At 45.7% G+C, this 23,905-nt stretch overlaps 1 protein-coding gene across 4 annotated transcripts in view; it reads left to right on the forward strand.

Moving 5' to 3' along the window:
- Window positions 1–6,176: 6,176 nt before the first annotated feature.
- TNPO3 (transportin 3) overlaps window positions 6,177–23,905 on the forward strand; it is a 117,001-nt gene continuing 99,272 nt past the window's right edge. For all 4 annotated transcript variants that reach the window (XM_082253085.1, XM_082253086.1, XM_082253087.1 and 1 more), the window contains exon 1: window positions 6,177–6,589. In XM_082253085.1, the coding sequence (XP_082109211.1) occupies window positions 6,461–6,589 (129 nt within the window). In that variant the 5' untranslated portion in view covers window positions 6,177–6,460. The remainder of the gene's footprint in view (window positions 6,590–23,905) is intronic.

Here is a 23,905-nt window from a genome sequence, read left to right on the forward strand (position 1 = left end):
GTGCTTGATCAAAAAGTGACTTGAGTAGAAGTGGAAGTGCTCGATCAAAAAGTGACTTGAGTAGAAGTACAAAAGTATTCAACATTTTTTGTACTTAAGTATTGCAAGTAGTTTTTTAAAAAATTTTGCTACTCAATTACTGAAAGTAAAAGTACCAGTAATTTTGAAAAAAAAAATTGCTACTCAAGTACTGAAAGTAAAAGTACAAGTAGTGTGTCATGTAGTTATTAAAGAAAGAAGTCAAAAGTTTGAACATCATATTGTTTTTTATTATTTCAAATGCAGCTTTTATTTATACATACAGTAGCATTTATTTTCGTATGCGCTGATAATACACATGTTTTGAGCTTAATGAAACCTGCCATCTACTGTTCCGGCAGTGGTAATTTTTATAATTGTAACGAGTAACTATGCACCCCAAAAAAAAATATCGGAGTAGAAGTATTGAAATCATCGAAAAAATGTAGTGAAGTAAAAGTGGAAGTAGGAGAAAAAAATTCTACTCCAGGAAAGTACAGATACCGCCTTTCAGTACTTAAGTACAGTAGTGAAGTAGTTCTACTTAGGTACTAAACATCTCTGATCCTGGGGGGGGTCAGGGAACTTCCTGTTGGGAGGGGGTACCATAAGGCACATCCCAGTGTATTTTTTTTGTGTTTTAACATGCACTATTTCCGTACACTTTGGTGTCTTGTTTTTGCGCACTGTGGGCTCGAAAGTAAAACAAAAACTTGTAGGCTGTGGTGCCAAAAACATATGAATCTGACCTAAAAACGTTCATGTTACATAGTTACATAGTAGGTGAGGTTGAATAAAGACAATAGTCCATCCAGTTCAACCTGTGTAGGTGTGTGTGGCTGTAATCATCTCACATACCCCTGAATGTTCTGATCCTTGAGATGTAAGTCTAAGAGTCTTTTGAAAGCCACCATACTACCCGCAGAAACCACCTCTTGTGGTAGAGAATTCCACAATCTTGTAGCCCTAACAGTAAAGAACCCCCCACGTTGCCTGAGGTTAAAACGCTTCTCCTCTAATCGCATTGTATGCCCTCGAGTCCTCATGCAATCCCTTCGAATGAACAGCTTTTTTTCTAAGCTGGGATCCCCATTAAGATATTTATAAATTGCTATCATGTCCCCCCTCAGACGTCTCTTCTCCAGGGAGAATAAATCGAGCGATTGTAGACGCTCTTCATAGTCAAGGTCCTCCAATCCCCTAATTAGTTTAGTTGCCCTTCTCTGGACTCTCTCCAGCTCCAACACATCCCTCCTGAGGACTGGCGACCAGAACTGGACAGAATACTCCAGATGCGGTCGGACCAGAGTTTTATAAAGTGGAAGGATTATAGTCTTATCTCTGGAATACATCCCTTTCTTTATGCATGCCAATATTCTGCTGGCTTTGGCAGCTGCCGCTTGACATTGCATGCTGTTGCCTAATCTATCATCAACTAAGACTCCCAGATCCTTCTCCATTTTTGATTCCCCCAAGGGTTCCCCTCCTAACGTGTATTGTGCTTTTATGTTTTTAGTCCCCAAGTGCAAAACCTTACACTTCTCCACGTTAAACCTCATTTGCCATGTCGTTGCCCACTCTGTAATTTTGTCCAGGTCATTCTGTAGGATATCTGCTTCATGCTGTGCAGTTATTGCTCTGGCCAATTTTGTGTCATCTGCAAAAACTGATATCGAACTACTGATCCCGACCTCAATGTTGTTTATGAATAAATTGAACAAGGTTGGTCCCAGGACTGAGCCCTGGGGCACCCCGCTTACTACCTCAGACCAGTCTGAGTATGCGCTGTTTATTACCACTCTTTGGACACGCCCTTTAAGCCAATTCCGTATCCAAGAGCAAACCCTGCTGTCGATACCTGCAGATCTTATTTTATAAATTAAGCGCTTGTGGGGAACTGTATCAAACGCCTTAGCGAAATCCAAGTACACCACATCCACTGGTCTCCCCCTATCTAGCTCACAGCTCACCTCCTCGTAAAATGTTAATAGATTGGTTTGACAAGAACGCCCATTTGTAAACCCGTGCTGATTACTGCTGATGATGTTGTTGTCTTTAGCAAACTCTACGATATAGTCCCTTATCATCCCCTCCAGAAGTTTACATACTATTGATGTCAAACTGACAGGCCTATAATTTCCCGGGATATGCCTCTGGCCCTTTTTGAATATCGGAATCACGTTAGCTTTCTTCCAATCCCCTGGTACATCTCCTGTCCTAATACTGTCAGCAAATATCAGGAACAGTGGTCTATATATAACCTTACTGAGTTCCTTGAGTACTCTCGGATGTACGCCATCCGGGCCTGGTGATTTGTTTTTGTTGAGTTTATCCAGCCTTTCCCTGATTTCACCCTCTGTTAGCCATAGTGGCAAATCCTGTGTATTACTACTAACCATACAGTCATGGTCAGTGTACCCCTCCGTTTCCTGTGTAAAGACTGACGAGAAAAAAGCATTCAGCACGGTTGCTTTTTCAGTGTCCTCTGTAACCATCCTCCCATCATTGTTAATTATGTGTGCAATATGCTCTGCCTTAGTTTTTTTGCTGTTGATATATTTAAAGAATTTCTTTGGGTTTTTTTTACTATCCTCCGCTATTTGTCTCTCAAAGTTGATTTTAGCCATCTTGATTTCTTGTTTACTTTTCTTATTTGCCTCCTTGTATTGCTCGAAAGCCGATACTGTGCCCTCTGATTTATACTTCTTGAAGGCCAATTTTTTTCCCCTAATAAGTTTTTTGACGCTACGGTTTAGCCAGCCAGGTTTGGCTTTGTCTCTTCTAAATTTATTTCCCATAGGAATGCACTGCAAGATGCCTTTGCCTAATATGTTCCTAAAGCATTCCCATTTTTCCTCTGTGGTCAGGGATCCCAGGGTTTGGTCCCAGTTTACCCTTTCCATCACTGAGTACAATTTTGGAAAGTTTGCCCTTCTGAAGTTTAGGGTTCTTATGTTCCCCACTTGCCTTGTTATATTGTTATTTATACTAAATGTGATCATCCTGTGATCGCTAGAGCCCAGATTGTCCTGGACTCCTACCTGCGAGATTAGGTCTGGGTCATTAGTGATCAATAGATCCAGGACTGCATTTTCTCTAGTCGGAGAATCCACCAACTGTGACATGTAATTATCCAGTAAGGTTTCCGTGAATAGGCGGGCCTTCTGTGAGTGTGCAGTCCCCTCGTCCCAGTCAATGTCGGGATAATTGAAGTCCCCCAATATGACGACTGATCCCAATTTTGCCACTTTACTCATTAGTGCTAAGAATTCCAGCTCTACCTCCTCCCCTTGGTTAGGTGGCCTATAGCAAACCCCCACAATTACTTTCCCCTTTTCTCCTTCCCTATGGAGTTCAACCCACACAGATTCTAAATCCATGCTCATCCCATCCGTAATGTCACTCCTTTCTATCACCTTTATATTGTTCTTGACATAGAGACATACCCCTCCCCCTCTTTTTCCTACCCTGTCCTTCCGGTACACCGAATACCCTTGGATATTGGCCAGCCAGTCATGTGAGGGGTCGAACCAAGTCTCTGTTATTCCCACAAGGTCTATGTCCTCCTCATGTACCAATATTTCCAACTCATCCATTTTATTAGCTAGGCTCCTGGCATTAGCATATACCCCTCTTAGTTTTACGGAAGTTAAGCGCAATTGGCGGTTATGTTTATTCCTGTTTGGTCTGAGATTTTCCCGCACAGACCTGCCAATTGACATTGTGGACCTACTGTCGCTGCTGACCCTACAGCTGCCTTCAGTCCTCTGCTCCCTCCTGACTGACTCTACTTCTGAGCCCTCCCCCCCGTCTCCTAGTTTAAAAGCTCCTCCAAATTGGTGGCCATCTTTCTCCCCAAAAGAGCTGTACCGTCCCCATTTAGGTGCAGCCCATCCTTACTAAAGAGCCGGTAGCCGACTGAGAAGTCAGCCCAGTTCTCCAGGAACCCAAACCCCTCCTTCCTACACCAATTCCTTAGCCACTTGTTAAGTTCCCTAATCTCCTTCTGCCTCTCCTGTGTGGCTCGAGGTACAGGCAGTATTTCAGAGAAAACCACCTTGGAGGTCCTTTTCCTCAATCTATTACCTAAGTCCCTGAAATCGTTCTTAAGGATCCTCCACCTACCTTTAACTTTGTCATTAGTGCCCACATGCACCATGACCGCTGGGTCATCCCCAGCCCCGCACAACAATCTGTCTGCCAGATCTGCGATGTGCCGAACTCGGGCGCCCGGTAAACAACAAACTGTTCGGTTCACGAGATCTTTTTTACAGATTGCCCTCTCTGTCCTCTTGATAATTGAGTCCCCAACTACCACAACCTTTCTAACCTTTCCTGAGTTACCGCCCCCCTTCTTCCTGGAGCCGACCCCCCCCTGGCAGCTGGGGGAGGGCGCGTTCTCCAGCTCTGCCACCCCTGAGTTGATATCCCCCTCAACCTGCAACTCGGCAAATTTGTTAGGGTGTACCAACTCAGGATTGGCCTCCCTGGCACTCCTCCCTCTACCCTTCCTAACAGTCACCCAGCTGCGTACCTCTGCTGCTTGCGTCTCCTCTGTTCCTCCCTCCTCTATGCTGGCCCCTACCAGCGCCTGATAGACAATGTCCAAGCTCCTTTCCAGGTTGTTGATGCCACGCAGTGTTGCCACTGTGTTCTGTAGGTCCAGGATCTGGTCTACCAGAGCAACAAGTCGCTCACATCTTGCACAGCAGTATTCGCCCTCGATTGGTTCATCAAGGAACGCATACATGCAGCAAGAAGTGCACTGAGTAGCATCCGCAATCCTGTTGGACATTATTACCCTCTACTCTATGGGGATAATATTAACGACCTGCTCTTCCTTACCTACACTACCTCTGTCTCCCCTGGTACTAAACCTGGGGTCCTCACCAGTCGCTAATATACTAACCAGTCGCTAAGATACTCACCAGTCGCAAAGATCCAACAGACGCAATGATACTCACCAGTCGCAAAGAACCAACAGACACAAAGATACTCACCAGTCGCAAGGATACTCACCAGTCGCAAGGATACTCACCAGTCGCAAGGATACTCACCAGTCGCAAAGATACCCACCAGTCGCAAGATACTCACCAGTCGCAGGATACTCACCAGTGGCAAAGATACTCACCAGTCGCAAGGATACTCACCAGTCGCAAAGATACTCACCAGTCACAAAGATACCCACCAGTCGCAAAGATACCCACCAGTCGCAGGATACTCACCAGTCGCAAGGATACTCACCAGTTGCAAGGATACTCACCAGTCGTCAAGATACTCACCAGTCGCCAAGATACTCACTAGTCGCAAGGATACTCACCAGTCGCAAGGATACTCACCAGTCGCCAAGATACTCACCAGTCGCAAGGATACTCACCAGTCGCAAGATACTCACCAGTCGCAAAGATACCCACCAGTCGCAGGATACTCACCAGTCGCACCAGCCTGGTAGACGGGGTACTTTTTTTTGTTCAAAAAGTGGCAGCGTGACACTCAGGTGTGAAAGGGAACTATTGAATATCATAGGAATCCTCATGTCTAGTATCACGAAATGCACAACACGTGGCTCCAGTGTGAATAGTGGCTTACTGGTTGCAGAATTTTTATATATCGAGTGAAATTCCAGATGTTTTCCTGTATTCGGCGGCCTCAGCTGGTGTACATCCTGCCACACATGTAAATGGCTGTATGCAGCCATAGCCGTGTAAAAGTCCATTGATGTTTACCCGTGCATAGGTTGTATTTCCCGAAAGCACAGCCTTTGGCTGGGGAAGAACACCGAACGTGCGTGCACGGGTAAACAATGTACAGAAGTATGCGCATTTATATGACTATGACTGGGTACAACCATACACTGGCATGGCTGGCTGTACACTTCAGCTGTGGCTCTTTGGCATTGGAAAGTGCCAGGAAGGGTAATGGCAGATACAGAAAATGTCTGCAGACTTCCATGTGTATGAAGCCCATAAGTATGCTATGCAATACTCCTGCTTATGTCAGTGCCACTATAGCTACTTGTAGAATATTGACACTTCAGAGAGCAGTGGTGTGCACCTTCCTCTGTGTAACACACACACATTGCACACCCTCTGACTGGAGGACCCTCCCTGCCGCCCTCTCGTCACTCAGGGACCGGCAAGAAGCGCCGGATGACGTACTTCCTGCCCGGGAAGCAACCTCTTTCCTGGGCTGCCCCTGGAGAGGCGGGGAGGTTTGGTGTGACGGGAGAGGAGGCACACAGGAGCTGGACACTGATTCTTCCGGTATCCCCCCCTCCCTACACAACCCGGGGAGAGTGTGCGAGAGAGAGAGGATCCGGAACGCTGTACTGCAGAGCTGTGCTTCCCGCCCGGACCGAGTTTGCGGGTGCACCATCCCATTGCGGCCGAGGAGGAGGATGAAGCCTGGGGAGAGGCGGCAGTAAGAGAGCACGGAGCGCAAAATGCAGAGAGCCATGGAGGGGAAGCCCGGCCTGCAGACCGTCTACCAGGCTGTGCAGGCCCTCTACCATGACCCGGATCCCAGCGGGAAGGAGAGAGCCTCGCTGTGGCTGGGAGAGCTACAGAGATCGGTGAGGGGCCTGTACACACATGTGGGTAGGGGAGGGCGGTGTGTGAGGGGGGATCCCCCACCTATGGGGCCATGCTGGCTCTCCTAGACACGAGGGCTCCCCCTGGTGGTGGGGGATCAGGATATGTCACAATAGATGTGAGATCGTGTGTGTCTGCAGGGCTGGGCATGGACTGCTCCTACAAGGAGGGTGCTGGATCCATTCTCACCTATCAGGTCTGGACTGCTCCCCCAGGGTGTGATCATGCCACATGTAATCCTGCCCCAGATCCATGTGGCTGCTCACTCATACCAGTACAGTGGGGGCATAGACAAAACTTTTCTTTTTTTAGTTTTGAATGGAGCAGGAAAGGGTTACACCTTTTTAAAAGTTTTTTTTATTTTATTTATTTTTTTTATTTCCTGGCAACTCAACAGGAAGTGAGAGGAAATCCCAGGGAGTGGTGACCCCAATGAAAGATTTCCCCCCTCTGCATTTACTCTAGCGGCTGTTACAATGCTGTGTCTGGGGTGTGGTGGGATCACAGCAGCACCGATTGCGGCACATCACACGCTTCACTTTTTTATAATAAACTTTATTGGAATGTCACACATTAACATTTTATTAGGATCTAATGGCTACCTCGCAGTGCAAGGCAAGGAAAAATGTAGGAGAAAAGGCGTTTTGTCGTGTCTTATGGCGGGACTGTGCTAGAAAAGCTGCCCAACACACCCCAAGGGCTTGTTCATGTTGGGGCTACGCTGGCGGCTATTTCCAGTACAGCCCTAACCCACAGACAAGGCGCAATCGCCTGAGGGAAGTTAGACTGGAGCAGATGTGCATGACAGCCAATCAGCATCTAGCTTTCATTTATAAAACTAAAGTAGAATTAAAGACAAAAACTTTTTTTCTCCCCCCCCCCCCCCATTTTGGATAGGATAATGTAGGGTTTTGATTTGACCCCTTTCAGGTTTTTTTATTTGCATTTGTGTCCAATTGGGGAGAATGCTCTTCACTTCCTGTCCCACGGCCAAAACAGGAAGTGAGGGAAAATCCCTCTAAATTGCGGAGACCACTTGTTGACACCAGAGATGGTATCCCCCCTTAGAATATTTTCCCTCTGGGCCTATTTCCAGTACAGCCCTAACCCACAGACAAGGCGCAATCGCCTGAGGGAAGTTAGACTGGAGCAGATGTGCATGATAGCCAATCAGCATCTAGCTTTCATTTATAAAACGTAAAGTAGAATTAAAGGCAAAAACTTTTTCTTTTCCCCCATTTTGGATAATGGAGGGTTTTGATTTGACCCCTTTCGGGTTTTTTTATTTGCATTTGTGTCCCATTGGGGAGATTGCTCTTCACTTCCTGTCCCACAGCCAAAACAGGAAGTGAGGGAAAATCCCTCTAAAGTGCGGAGACCACTTGTTGACACCAGAGATAGTATCCCCCCTTAGAATATTTTCCCTCTGGGCCTTCTCTGGCGAAAACCCAAAATTTGTGACTCTCAGTGATAATAGAGAAGGTGAATCTCCCTAGCAGGGGCACAGACGGTAGTAAAAACGAATTGTTGTTCTAATCCCGCTCCACTCCATACAAAATGAAAAAAATAATGTTGGTGTTAAAGCTTTTGTGAAGGTCATTTTTTTTATTTTTTATTAAAAAACAAACATGTTATACTTACCTGCTCTGTACGGTGGTTTTGCACAGGGCGGCCCTGAACTTCCTCATCTGAGACCCCCTTCCAGCGCTCCTGGCTCTTTCCCTTCTCAGTGTGCCACCAGAGGAAGTGGCTTCCTATGTTGGCACACCTGCAGACCCAACCTTGAGCAGGGCTGTGTGTTAACATACACAGAATATCTCAGCCCCATTACTTGCTTACTGGATTTGATTGACAGCAGCAGGAGCTAATGGCTCCCACTGCTGCTTCTGTGAGCAGAGAGCCTCTGGATTGAGAGAGGGCTCAGGTAAGTATACAGGAGAATGAGGGGGTGATGCAAACACTCCCTCAGGAAATTCATTAAGGAAGACGTATAGCCAAAGCTATTGTGGTTATTTTTCTCCTGGAGGTCACAGGAGTACAATTCGTTCTGTGACCTGTTTTCAGCTGACAGCGGCCTAAAGTCTGCTGACGCTGATGTCACTCACCCAGTCCAGGCTCGGGAAAGATCCAGACTTTTCAGTCGGGATCCAATGAGAAGTCTGGACCAGCAACTGGTCAGCCTCTCAGTGAGCCACTGAGTGCCTGAGCCTGACGATCCCACCTCCTCCACACCCGGCTCTCCAGGGAGTGCTGAAGGGGCAGAGTACAGAGTGGTTACTGACAGTCACTGACTGTATTCGCTGAAGGCTGAGAATCGCGCAATCAGTGTTTTTTGAGGGCAATGGATGGTATGATCAGGTCCGCCTATCAGTTTTTTTTAGTTGGACTTGATCAGACCATCCATTATTAATCGGTCCACCTGTGTGAAAGGGGCCTTAAGGTAAAAAAAATGTCCCGGCCTTGAACTACTTTAAAGAGGTTGTAAACTCGTTCAGAAAATTTTTTTTTTTTTTTACAACCTGCAAGAGAAAGACATAATGAGCTAGTATGCATCGCATACTAGCTCATTATGAAATACTTACCTTAGAACGAGCCCCCGCCGTGCCGCTCTCTTACCTGTATGATGGGCGACATGTTCAGTCGCCTGTCTTCCGGGATCGTGGCATCCGGCCATCTGATTGGCCGGAGCCGCGGTGACGTCACTCCCGCGCACGCCGACGGTCACGGCACGGGGCTCTGAAGGAACGGCACGATCAGCCGTTCCTTCAGAGCGCATGCGCCAGTGATGTCACTGGCTGCATTAAAGGTAAATATCTCCTAAACCGTACATGTTTAGGAGATATTTACAGTACCTATAGGTAAGCCTTATCATAGGCTTACCTATAGGTACAACTTCCTGAGGAGGGTTTACTTCCTCTTTAAGTGAACAAGCTGAAGGTAGATGCTGATTTGTTGCCATGCACAACTGCTCCAGATTCTGTCAGCTCCTGTTTTATAAAATTCCTCTCTTGCTGTCAGTGTATATCATAGCATTGCTGTGTGCTCAAAACAGTACTGCGCTTTTTAAGTACAGCGGATTGCGTCAAAAACTACCACATCACAACACTGCTACAGTGAAAAGATCTGTATTAAAATCTCACTTTCAACAAAGTTCGGTTGAAAAAAGTAAATCAATGCAGCTTAGTGTCTCTCAGCACACAGCAGCACCCATGCTTTCTGTTTGACACTCTTGTGTAAAGGAACCCTAAAACCTTGGATTTCCCATCACTTTCTGTCTCTGATTAAATGGTCAGAAGGACAAATGGGGAAAGTGAATCCTCACCCTTCCATACTCTATTCAGAACACAACATTTTTTCTGTGTGTACACTTTATACTGTAAGGGTGTGATCACATCATGTCTGTTGAGCTGCATTTTTCTGCACACCGCTTCACATGTATGGTGTGAACAGGACCTATAGAAAACAACTGTTCTCCCAAAACATGTCCCCTGGTGTGCAGATATATGCAACTCAGCAGACATGCTCTGAACACACCCTCAGGGGAAGTGTCTGGGATCACCTGCACAGACTTTACAAACTTGCTGCTTCCAAGAGCTTGATATGCTCATTGGTGAACAAGTTCTCCACCAGATTTTAGATGAAGATTCTCCGATCATTACTGTATATAGTGTGCACGAGGCACGAGAAAACCTTTCAAGATAAAATGCCATTGCCGCAGAATCCAGAGCTGCTGCATGTATGCTTGCTTCAATTCATAGTGCGGCACTGACCTAGAATAAGTACGCAGTCAGTGAAGTTTAGACCTCTGATCTGCGTTCTTGTTTGAGTCACTGATCTTTTAGGAAGTTAAAGCATAAAGTAATTGTAATTTAGTTTTACAAATTAGGGCATTTTGGCATTGATGATGCTCTATGTTCCTGGATTGAAAACTGGTAGCAGGAGCGCATCCAAAGGGTGGTGATTTATGGCAGCCCTTAAATTTTCTACTCGCCTGCTCGCATTTTGTGAGTGAAAAATGATTGAGGGCGGGTGTGGAGCTTCCTCGGGAGCCCAGGGGAAGAGAGAGGAAAGCTGCCCGGATAATCGCCCCACTGTAACAGCTTTTATTCGAATTGCTGGGCGCTCGCCATCACACACAGCACCGCCTCCTTTGATAGAAAGAACACTGGTCCAGTGTCGGGACGTGTGACGTCTATCATAAGAGGTGGGACTGTGTGTGATGGCGAGCGAGCGCTCAGCAATTCAAATAAAAGCTGTTACAGTGGGGCGATCCCAGCTCTGTCATTATCCGGCCAGCTTTCCTCTTCCTCTCCTCTCTCTTTCTCTGCACAGCTGAGGCTGCATTGAGGGGCACTGGTGAGGCTGCATTCATGGGCACTGGTGAGGCTGCACTGATAATCTTCACTGATGGGCAGTGGGCACTGAAAGTTTTTGTTAAAATGTATTTTTGTAACTTCTGCATTAATGCAAAAACATTTAACAGTGCAATTTTATGGGATCATTTATGAGGGCGTATTTAGGGGTGGAATTAGGGGCAGGGTAGGGGTTGGGTGGGGCACCTGGTGGCGAGTAACCCTTAAGGCCTGGCTAGTAGCTCAGGAATTGAAATTTTGAGCCCTGATTTATGGGATATTTTCTGAATGGTTTAGATTTGAGGGGAGGGGTACCCTAAGGCTCTGTCCTGGGACCAATTTGGTTTAACTTGTTCATAAATAATATATATTGGAATAAATAGTTAGTTCTTAGTGTTTGCTGATGATTCAAAGCTAAGCTGAGCTAAAACTGCACTACAGGATACAGTAACTTTACAAGAGGTCCTAATTAAAATAGAGGTGTGGGCAGCTATATGGCAGATGAGGTTTAATATTAAAGCGGAACTATACTAATCTTGGATCTGGTGATGTGGCAACCTGAAGCTCCCCGTCGGCAGCTGGTTTCTGGGTCTTGAACGCTGCCCACTTTCATTGGCCAGGCAGGGGTGATGTTACTTCCACGCATGTGCGGGAGTGCATTCAGCTTTGGCATTGCTGAATTTTTACAGTGAGCTTTGCCTGAGAAATTAAAACAAATGCATCCACCTTTTATAAAGACTGGTAAGATAAAATTTAGAAAATGCTTGTTCTTGGTTTTAGGTTGCCTTCATAAGACCCTCATTTACCGTATATACTCGAGTATAAGCCGAGGCACCTAATTTTACCACAAAAAACTGGGAAAACATATTGACTCGAGTATAAGCCTAGGGTGGGAAATGCAGCAGCTACTGGACCCAACTGGACCACCATGAGGCTGTGGGCATGGTGCAGGGGCTGCAGACATGGTACAGGAGATGCAGTGCTGCGGGCATTGTACATGAGAATCTCCTGTACCATGCCAGCAGCACTGCATCTCCTGAGGAGATAGGGGACAGAGCAGACAGGGCTTGCTGAGAACGGAGCGATCTAGCTAGGGAAGTATGAATCTGCAAAAAAAAAACCCATACTTTTAAGTACATTTGTGCAATAAATCTCAAAAGTCTGCGCAGTTATCATAACCATTCTGGTAAAATATTGGGGCTAGGTTCACACTGCAATATGATTTTGATCCAACTTTCAGTGCGATTAAGTAGTGCTACTTTGATGCAACTTTTATATTCTATGGAGCCAAAAGTAGTGCGAGAACCTTTTTTCAAAATCAATCCATCCATCCAGTCAGAGTGATGTGAAAAGACATAATTGAAAACAATGTGATTTCCCTTGTCATGCAATTTCTGTGCGACTCAGTCAAATGTGAATTCGCACCGGGCCTTAGAGAGTTTGTTGCATTCCTTCGCCAGTGCACACCCAATTGCACTTTTTTGATGTTGCTGTTTGCTAGCTTCCAGGTTGGATTGATTGGTTCCTACATTATGTATGAAAGTGATGCTGTCACTTTAAAATGAAGAAAAATCTGATGAGTGGTGTACAGTGCTGGCACCTCCATACCTGCATGAGCTTTCATTCCCTGCAACCAAATGTCAGGCTTTTCAAGCTGGATCTGACTTTAGGGCCCACAAAAACCTGCTGCCTCCTCTTTGTAAAGAAGAAGCTCTGTCTTACTCATGACTGCTGCTGTAATCCGATGTGTTGGCCTAAAGTATTTGTACAGCAAGCAAATGATCCTTAAGGGCTTTAGTTTCACACAGAGAAAACATAACTGGTATGGAAACCCGAACAATCCGTATCTATTACTTTCTCCCATTTGGTGTGCTAAATATACCATTACAAGCATATTGTTATGTATTTTTTGACATGCGCTGGAAAAATACTTGTCGATCTTGCCAGGTAACTTCCTGTGTTATCTGCCTGTGCTGCACTCTCATTAGAAGAAAAGGGAATGTTTTCTGTTCTAGGGTTACAAAGCAGCGGCACCATTGGTACATACAGTGGGTATAGGTATTCTAGGACAGGAAGTGTTCTGGTAAGATGAATAGCCTGGGGAAAAATCCACATTAAGGCCCCTTTCACACTTATGCGACGCGATTTTGAAAGCTATGGCTCAAAACGCAATCAAATCGTGGCAAAGTAGTGCAGGAACTACTTTGAAGTCGGTGCGACTTCAAAACGAACTGATATGAATGGCGCTCATTGAAAATAATGGAAAACGACTTGTCATGCGATTTTGCGGTCCAAAATCGTGGGACAAGTTGCACTAGTGTGAAAGGGGCATTAAGGGCCAACAAGTTGCAATATTGTTTGTTTTTCGGTTTAAATACACTTAAATTAAATGTCATCTACCTGCTATTAAGGGGTTACAAAACCCACAACAGTAAAATCAGTCTGTATATGTAGTAAAGTATGCTTGTCATACTCACTGTGGAATCTAAGGGGTTAATCCTCTACATTGTTTAAAAAAGCTGTTTGACCCAGTCTTCTCTGATCCTCCCCTTCTTCCACAGTCCCCAATCCATCTCCTGATAGAACAGAGACTAGGGGGCAAGCTGCACTTGTCAGTTTAGTGTTTTTTTTTTTTTTTTTTTTTTTTATTCTTGGGAGAGTGCATGTGATCAGCACAGGGCCAATCAGTACTATTGAGACAGAGGGTCAGGGGTCTGGCAGCCTTATAGGACAGACAGAGCAGAATGAAAACTCCTACAAACTTTAACGAGACACTGATAGAAGTCACACATACTGATGATGAGAAAAGGTATTTAGCAGTTTATATTTACTAAAATAATTGCATTTCCATGTTCTGTGTACTGTGGGGGAACAGATATAGTGAATGCAGGCTCCTGGGTTTAGTAACACTTTAAAGTAGAAGTAAACCCTCCTATCATTTTCAGCCTTGCTTCACATGTGATCAGTTATGACACCAGTTATTGGATGATTTGACAGTTCGGTTGAGAGCACAACTAATGGGAGCGTTACAATTTTGGCATCTGCTGGTGTTCTGTTGAATAATGCTGATCATTGGATAATGCCTCCGACGATCTGCGCTTGCGGAGTAGTAACATCACTCTAGCTGATCTGGCGATCAGCTGGCATGACGTCAACACTACACATGTGCAGATTGTCTGAGGTATTATCCAACGATCAGCACAGCATGCACACAGAGCTGACCATGTAGACCCTGGCACTTCACCGCTCAGCAGGGGCGACCCACCATGAGGGGAACAGACCGATTCTCCCCTAGGGGATCTACCTTCCTTCTTTTCCTGCTACATTGCACCACCCGGCGGGGGACAGACCTGATACTTCACCGAGGGAAAAACCAACCTAGTTTCCACCGGAGAGGACCGATATAAACACCTCCGATGTGCCTGTTCCCAGTCTGTCCTTCTCTGGGGGAACACTGATCTTCCGTCACCCAGATCTATACACTTCCAATTTGCCCAGACTGTTGTCCCTTGGGGGAATACCTATCTACAGTCACCCTGATCTTTACACTTCCACTGTGCCTTAGCAGTCTTCCAATCAGCCAGACCCCCTCCATCCTCCTCTCCTCTCCACCCAGTACTCCCTTCCTTCCAACCAGCCAGCCAGCCATCAGCTAGATTGACATCACTACTGTGCATGTGCAGAACGTCAGAGGCATTATCCGACAGAACATTAGAAATGTGACTGTTTTTTAAATGGTTAAATGCATGGGTTTACTTCTGCTTTAAGTGCAGAAGTAAACCCATCTAGAAACACACATTTTTATTGGCTTCTGAGGCATCCCATCATTGTTGTTGACCAAAGGGTATGTATGTGTATAAAGTGCATTAACTGTAATTTGTTTTGTTCTTGTTAAAGTGACTTGGTCACTTTTATTTAATCATTCTACAGGCTTTTCATACCCCCATCAGCATCCAGGTCCTTGCTGCTTAATTTGAATCCAGCTACTTTGTAGACAATGCAAGAAAAATGTAAAGTAATGCACTTGGGCGTCGGAAACACGAAAGCGAGCTACTCACAAGGGGGGAAACCTCTGGGTCAATCTAAGATGGAAAAGGACCTGGGGGTACTGATAGACAACAGGCTTGTCAGTGGCATGCAATGCCAAGCCGCTGCAAGCAAAGCCAGCAAAATACTGGCATGTATAAAAAAGGGAATTCACTCCAGAAATAAAGAGATAATTCTCCCACTTACAAGACTCTGGTCCGGCCACATCTGGAGTATGCTGTCCAGTTCTGGGCACCGGTCCTCAGGAAGGATGTGCTGGAGCTGGAGAGAGTCCAGAGAAGGGCAACAAAAATAATTAGGGGAATGGAGGACATCAGCTATGAGGAAAGACTACAAGCACTGAACCTATTCTCTCTGGAGAAGAGACGATTGAGGGGGGATATGATATCAATGTACAAATACTGTACTGGCGACTCTAGCATAAGGAACAAGCTATTCAGAGTAAAGCCCCGTACACACGTACTGATCGTCGGCCGAACGATCGGCAGTCTTTTGTCCAGGGCTGTTGTGTCTGTTGAAAACTGCAAAAGACTGCACACGAATTTTGTCGGCCAACAACAGCCGACTGCAGAAGTGATGTCATGTGATGGTTAACTTTCCTTGTCTTTTTTCTTTTCTGAGCATGCCCAGTCTTGCTAATCTGCTGTCTGTCGCCCGAAATGTGTACTGACTGACGTACAATCGGCCGTTCTGTTGTCGGCGTACGAAAATCTTAATGCCTGCAGGACAGATTCTGTTCGACCGAAAATGCGCTGTCGGAAGCATCATACTAACAAGCCTACAATCGGCCGATTGGTCGGCAGCCGAATACTTGCGGCCGACAATCGGTACGTGTGTACAGGGCTTTAGGGAATACAATAAGACACGTGGCCACTCACTAAAACTAGAGGAAAAACGGTTTAACCCATGGGTGTCCAACCTTTTGGCTTCTCTGGGCCACATTGAGTGTAGAGAAATTTTCTCGGGCCACATATAAAATATATACTATAGTTAAGGTATATAAGTAATAAAACGCTGCTGCGCCCTTCCCGCGCTTCTGCGCCCCCTATCCAGCACTAATTTAACACAACCAGTGGATGATCCCCTCCGAGGCAGCCTCTGCCTACAGTTAGATGGAAGCCGCTGTGGCCATGCCCCTAACTCAACTTCCTTACTCCCCAGCAAAAAAAAAAATAATTATCAGGGGGCAGTGGGCCGCATCGCCTGCCGTTCCTGGCCGCATGCGGCCCTCGGGCCGCAGGTTGGACATGCCTGGTTTAACCTTAAACTACGTAGGGGGTTCTTCACTGTCAGAGCAGTAAGGATGTGGAATTCTCTTCCACAAGCAGTGGTATCAGCAGGGAGCATCGATGACTTCAAAAAACTATTAGATGGGCACCTTAAAGACCACAACATAAAGGGGTATACTATGTACGGTTAACAGCAAACACACACACACACACATCATAGGTTGAACTGAATGGACTGATGTCTTTTTTCAACCTCGCAAACTATGTAATTATGTAAAAAAAATTAACCGCTTGCTGCCAGGCCACAGTACATTTACTGTGGGCGGGTGGCACAGTCAGGTTGGATTGCATACATGTACATCATCAGCTGGTGGGCGTGCAGCACCCCGCTCCCATGACAGCTGTGTCCCCTGGACACATCGTATTTCGGCTTCCAGTGCCCAGCTGCTATGAGCGCTTGGGGTGTCGCATGTTGCTGCGTGGTCACATGATTACAATGTAAACACAACTGTTATGAATGGGTTTCATTCTTAACAGCTATGCTTAGTATTGTGAATATGTGATTGGCCCACAGCTATCACATGACACTTGGGCCAATTACAGCACCCTGTACCATTTGATAGCTGTGTGCCAGTCACAGCACACATTAGTAACCCCAGCTGTTATTAGTGTAACCCATTCATGACAGTTCGAAACATTGCTGTTACAGTGATCATTAGAAGGGACTCTTCTGAGTTAGTGGTTGCATTAAGATAAAAAACCTTCTGTGTGCAGCAGCCCCCCTAATACTTACCTGAGCTCAATCTTGATCCAGCGAGTGCTGCAGCTGTTGGTAATTTGGTGTTCTGGTAACACCAGTTCCCTGAGCCTACAGATACACACACATACCAGGTTTGCTATGCCCATTGTAAAGGTCTTTTTGCTGTCTATCCGATAGGGGGATTACATGGCGGCACTGTATCATGCAAAAAAATCCTGTAATTCTACACAGAAGCATATAGGTGATGCTTTCATAATCTGTCTGCAGTGGTTTACATAAAACTGATTAAAATGAACGCACTTGCTGACTGCAGTACAAGGGTCATGTTCTCTGGATAACATCAGAACTCTGATTTTCCTTGTTCGCTGCCATTGCTACTTATTTTCATATTTTTTTTAGTGTTGAAAATAAGACGGCGGTGAAATGTGGGAACACTTCTATAATAGGATTTTCATCCTCACCTCTCAGGCTGATGTTCATGCAGTAGCTCAGTGCGTTGCCTTCTGACGGCATGCTGACAGTAGAAGCACTCAGAAGAGAAGTGGACATGGAATATTCAGCATGAAGTAGTCTCTCTTCGCTTTTTAAATGTCAGGCCCTAGGTATCTCGTCTTTTCAGCATGTTCTGTTCTGGCACCATTTGGGCTTATGGACAGTGTTTCTTAAAGGGTAGTGAAATTTTCGTGAACATATTTTTGAGTGATTTTTATGTTTACTGTAAAGTAGTTTTTGATGTGACCTTTCCTCTTCAAAATTTGCGTCAAGCCCCTTTTACATGGACCATGTTAAGTCTAATCAGCAGAGAATATTTAATATTTCTGTACAGATTCTCTGCTAAATCAGAGTGGAATGGAAGTCAGTTTTGTGACTTGTCTGTCCATTATTTCCTGCATGTAAATACTGGAGATTTCTGGACTTTTAGAATTGTAGGCGGCCAGTGGTATCTATTTACAACCTCTGACCCATCGCATTCGAGTCTGGGGGGTAAAAAAAAGGAAAAACACTCAAGTACCCCCCCCCCCCGGAGTCCGTTTTTCTCAATCCACCGATCCCCCACTGAGCAGGAGGATGACAGCTGTGTCTCCGTGCTGTGTGCAGAGATACAGCTGTCAGTTCCCCATACATCTCTAAGGGGGAATCGGATGGGAACGGACCGTCGGTCCATTCTCAATCGATCCGATCCGCTGGACGGATGGAAAATAGGGTTTCCATCTGTCCAGATTTGACGGATGGGATCGGGTGTCAGCAGACATGTCTCCGCTGACATCCGATGCCCCATAGGGATGCATGGGGGGACCGTTCAGATCCGCCAAAAAACGGACAGGCGGTCCGCCTGTGTGAAAGAGCCCCAAGTCCATTTACATCTGGCCACCCATAGACTAACATGATGCTTCAAATTAGGACCGTTTGAGAAGCTGGCAGACAGGCCTTATCAGACCAACCATGTGAAAGGGGTCTTATTGTATCAAATAAAGAGATTTATAGATTACCCAGTAAAGCAGGACTAGGCTAACTTCAGTCCCATCATACCTTTAGCCACAGGCATGACTTCCCCAAGCTATCAGTCTCTCAGTGCCTCATTGGACTTGTAGGACATGTGGACTTCCCTACCCCTGCACTAAAGGGAGCAATCACTCCCATTTGCAGTAATTCTGCCTAATTCAACCTCTTTCACTTAACCTCCTCTAACCTAAAGTGGTTGTAAAGTCACAGGTATTAATTATTTTGATTCCCTCTGTTTTAGCTCCCAGTTCAGTACAGTGTGTGTGTTTTTCCTAAAGTTATAATTCTAAATACCTTCTTTGCAGAACCCTTCTGTCATCAATCAAGCTGGCAGAGGGAGGTCACGTGTCTGCACAGCAGGTATTTAGCATTATAATTTTAGGAAAACACACAAACTCTACTGAACAGGGACCTAAAACACGGGAATAAAGTAATTAATACATGTTTCTTTACTTTACAAGCACTGGAGCAGCTGCAGGGAAAATACCCAGGCAGGAGCGGGGAGGGGCAGGGTAGGGAGGAGACCGGCTCTCCCATAGATTACGGAACTGATAGGGAGGGAGGGGGAGATGCTGAGACGAGAGCAGGATGACAAAGGCACGTAAACTGGTCACACTATCAGAGATTAGCAGCCATGATAAATGTGGTCAGTTTACAGAGGGGAAGACAGGATCAGCCAGGTATTTTACCACATAGAAAGGGACAATTGACATGGCAAAAGCACTGTGCTATATCTAATTCCTTAGCTGCTTGTCCACTGCCCTATAGCACATTAACTGCGCAGAATCATGTATATGTTAGCGATCCTACACTTCTTTGGTATCGGGCAGGAGTGGGCGCCACTGCGACTGATCCATAGACCCGGTTTCTCGCCGCAACCTGCTGATCGATCGGTACGCAGGAAGAACTGCAGTCTGCCTATGTAAACAAGGCAGATTGCCATTTTGTCAGTACAGAAGGCATGGATCCTGTGTTCCTGTAAAGCAGGACCGTGATTCATGCCTTCCACTAGTAAAAGCACCTCCCCCACTACACTGAAATACCAGCTAGGCACACACTTAACCCTTTGATCTCCCCTGATGTTTACGTCTTTCCAGCCAGTGTCATTACAGTCACTATAATAATGTCACTGGTCCCCAAAGAAGTATCAAAAGTGTCAGGTATCTGATTTGTCCGCCGCAATATCACAGTCCTGCTAAAAGTCGCTGATTGCCACCATAACTAGTGTAAAAAAAAAAAAAAAAAAATTAAAAAATTCCATAAATATATCCCATAGTTTGTAGACGATATAACTATAATGTACGCTTATTGGGTTTTTTTTATTCTTTTATTAAAAATATACATATTGGCCTAAATTGAGAAATTCAATTTTTTTTTCTTTATTGGATATAAGATCGTAAGTCTCGGCTAAGCTGAAACACTGATGTCTGTGTGCCTGTCAGAGCCCCCCCCCCCCCATTCCCCCCACAGTTAGTAAGCACAATTTAGACCCACACTTAACCCCTTGATTACCCCCAGTATTAACCTCTTCCCTGCCAGTGTCATTTATACAGCAACAGTGCATATTTTTAGCACTGAGCACTGTATTGGTGTCACTGGTTCCCAAAAAGTGTCAGTGTCAGATTTGTCCACTGCAATGTTGCAGTCCCGCTAAAAATCGCTGCCATTACTGATAAAAACAACAAAAAAAATTAAGTCCAAAAATCTATCCCATAGTTTGTAAACGCTTTAGCTTTTGCGTAAACCAATTATTATACGCTTTTTATTTACTAAAAATATGTGGCAGAATACAAATTGGGCTAAACTGATAAAAAATTAGATTTTTTTATTGGATATGTTTGACCACTTAAGCCCCGGAAGATTTCACCCCCTTCCTGACCAGGGCCTATTTTGCGATTTGGCACTGCGTGAATTTAACGGACAATTGCGCTGTCGTGCGACGCTGTACCTAAACGAATTTGACGTCCCTTTTTTTCCCCACAAACAGAGCTTTCTTTTGGTGGTATTTGATCATGCGCTATAAACAAAAAAAAAAACATTTTTCACATTTTTTTTTATATGAAATTCCCCCCAAAAAAAAAAAAATCGCAAAAAGCGTATTTTGATTGGTTTGCGCAAAAGTTATTGCGTTTACTAAGGGAAAGATTTTTGTAATTTTTGTTGTTTTTTAACAAGTAATGGCGGCGATCTGCATTTTTTTTTTTGTTTTTTTGCGGGACTGCGACATTGCGGCAGACCGGACCACTGACTGACATTTTTGACCCTTTGGGGGTTACCAGTGACATTACTACAGTAATCAGTGCTATACATATGCACTGTTACTGTAATAATGACACTGGCAGTGAAGGGGTTAACTTTTTATGAGGAGGAGGGGTTAAGTGTGTCCCTAGGGGCGTGCTTCTAACTGTGATTGGTTGTGGCTTGAGGTGTAAGAACAGAGATCAACAGTCCTAAATGGCAGAACCGTATGATCACTATTCTTACACAGGGGAGAATGACAGGGGGCTTTGTTTACATTAGCCGCCTGCCTTTCTCCCGCTGTAACAGGCGATCGCGAGTGCCCGGCGGACATCGGGTCCGCCGGCCACTCGCGCGGGGGGGGGGGTCCGTGACCGAGCGGGAGCGCGCCTCCGGCGGTGCGCGCTCGCTCCCCAGAGCCTCACAGGCTAGCGACGTAGCCCTACGTTGCTTTGCCTGTGAGGGGCTGACCGCCACCGTAAATAGTCGTGCGGCGGTCGGCAAGTGGTTAATAGCAGAAAGTAAAAAATATTGTGTTTTTTGTTTTTTTTTTTCAAAATTGTCGCTCTTTTCTTTATTTGTAGCGCAAAATCTAAAAACCGCAGAGGGGATCAAATACCACCAAAAGAAAGCTCAATTTGTGGGGAAAAAAGGACATCAATTGTATTTGGGTACGGCGGCGCACGACCGTGCAATTGTTAAAGCAACGCAGTGCAGATTTGCAAAAAATGGCCTGGTAATAAGGGCGTAAAACCTTCTGGGGCTGAAGTGGTTAATTTATATCAGATGGTTTTACAGAGCTCCTGGAGTACAGCTATCGCTGTAATCCCAGGGCTCTAACCGGAGAGATGCTATCTTCTCACACAGCATCTCTACCTGCCCTTCCCCTTCACTGTGCATTCACAGAAGCCTTTGTATTTTGTGAAAGAGTTCACCTAATATTAAATTCTCTGTGATTGGGCAGGAGTAAGGGAGGGGCTGGCACAGCGGCTGTACATGACTCTGCAGCTGAGACCAGAAGTTCCAGCATCAGAACGCCAGAAGTATAGTGATAGTTAGGTTTCCTAATGTTTCCAAAACTCATTAAAAAGTAAATTGTAAATCCATAAGGTGGCATGCACCTCATTGGACCTTACCCCTAGTAATCGGCACATTTTACAAAGTTGCTAAATTTTTGGAGTTCAGCTTTAACATTTTCAAAAAAATGTCGGCATTGGCACCCCCTGTATTGTTTTTGTTTTTCCCCTTTCCCCCAATAAAGTGGTAGTAAACCTTTTTGTTCCATATTTACCTCAAGGTAAGCTTGTATTAACCACTTGCCTTCTGTGCACTTAAACACCCTTCCCATCCAGGCCAATTTTCAGCTTTCAGCGCTGTCACACTTTGAATGACAATTGCGCGGTCATGCTACACTGTACCCATTTGAAATTTTTATCATTTTTTTCACACAAATAGAGCTTTCTTTTGGTGGTATTTAATCATCTCTGGGTTTTTTATTTTTTACAAAAAAAAAGAATAAAGACAAAAAATTTTGAAAAAAAAAAAAAAGTTTTTCTTATTTTCTGCGAGTAAATTTTGAAAATAAATTTTTCTCCTTCACTGATGTGCGCTGATGAGGCGGCACTGATGGGCACTGATGAGGTGGCACTGATGAGGAGGTACTAATATGCCGCACTGAGAGGCGGCACTGCTGGGCACTGGCGGATGGCACTGGACACTGACGGGTGGCACTGATGAGCGGCACTGATGGGCAGCACCATCAGTGCCCACACTCAGTGCCCACACTCAGTGCCCATAGTGCTGCCAGTCAGTGCTCATCAGTGCCTAGATGAGCAGGTACTGATGGGCACTGACTAGCAGCACTATGGGCACTGATGGCGGGCACTGATTGGGGGGCACTGTGTGTGTGTTTTTACCTTGCAGTAATCAGGGCACTGGTGATCGGTGCCCTGATTACATTGCTGTGTGTCCCCGGCGCTGTGAGGCTCCCCCTCCTTCCTCACACTGCAGGCTCTGTGTGAGGAAGGAGCGCCGGCGATGAGAGATGATCTCATATGTTTACATATGAGATCATCGCTCATTGGACGGCCAGATCACGTGGTGAATGGCCGCTGTGATTGGCCATTCACCACGATCTGTGATCGGCCGTGTCCAAGGGACACGGCCGACACAGATTTTCCCCGCAGCGCGCTCGCGGGAGCGCGCTGGGGGCGTGTCACTGGGAGGCCGTTTAAAAACGGCCTCCCGAAAATTCGAGTCCGCGCTGCAGCCGTATATAGGCTGTAGCGCGGACGGGGGGTGGTTAAAGCTTGCCTGTAAGTTAAATGAATATCTCCTAAACATGCACATGCAATCAGATGGCCATAGCTTGCAAACTCTGAAGAAGAAACCCCCTGTCAGCGGTGTCGGTGTACTGCTGGAGGGATCTGTTCTAAAGCACATTCTGGGCTACCAGGCATATTAAAGCAGGGCTTCACCTGAAAGAGGAATTTCTGCTTATTTAAACCCCCCCCCCCCCCACCCCCCAGATTTGGCAATTTTTTTTTGGGGGGGGGGGGGTACCCGCTCTCACTTCTGATCACATTGCCACGGCTACCTGAGCAAAAGTTCTGGCCCCTCTGCATCCCCCCCACAGCCTTCCAGGACACATCACAGGTCTCAGAAGAAACTGTCTGTGAAGACTCAATGCTTCACTGCCGGTTTCCCTTAGTCCAGGGGTCTGTTTGTAACCAGGCTGCAGTGATTCATGGTAGGTGGATGGTGAGCAAAGTTTCTTCATGTTTATTTACAGCTACTCGCTGGCACAGAGGAGGGGGTGGCAGGGGAAGTGTCTGTGTACAATACATGACTCTTTTACAAGGCGCCCCAGTGGCTAGCATCTATCTCGCGCCCCCCCCCCCACCACGTTGTCCCACCCAGCTGCTTCTGCCCCTGGTGATTGTGGGATGTCAGCTGAAGAGAACAAAGGCAATCTGAGATTAGAGATGAGTGAGGAATCAAGGGCTGTGTGTCTCCCCCCCCCATTGTCTTGTAATATAATTTTAGTTTTTGGTGGGTGGGCTGCAGCTCTGCTTTAATATGCTACTAAAACAGAGAGGAAAAAATTATATAATAGATGTTACTTTACAACCATTTTACTAAAGGAGGAGCAGCTGCAGCAGAATATTC

This window comes from Pelophylax lessonae (assembly GCF_965119305.1).
Source record: "Pelophylax lessonae genome assembly, chromosome: 4".
In the NCBI taxonomy this organism is placed as follows: Eukaryota; Metazoa; Chordata; class Amphibia; order Anura; family Ranidae; genus Pelophylax; species Pelophylax lessonae.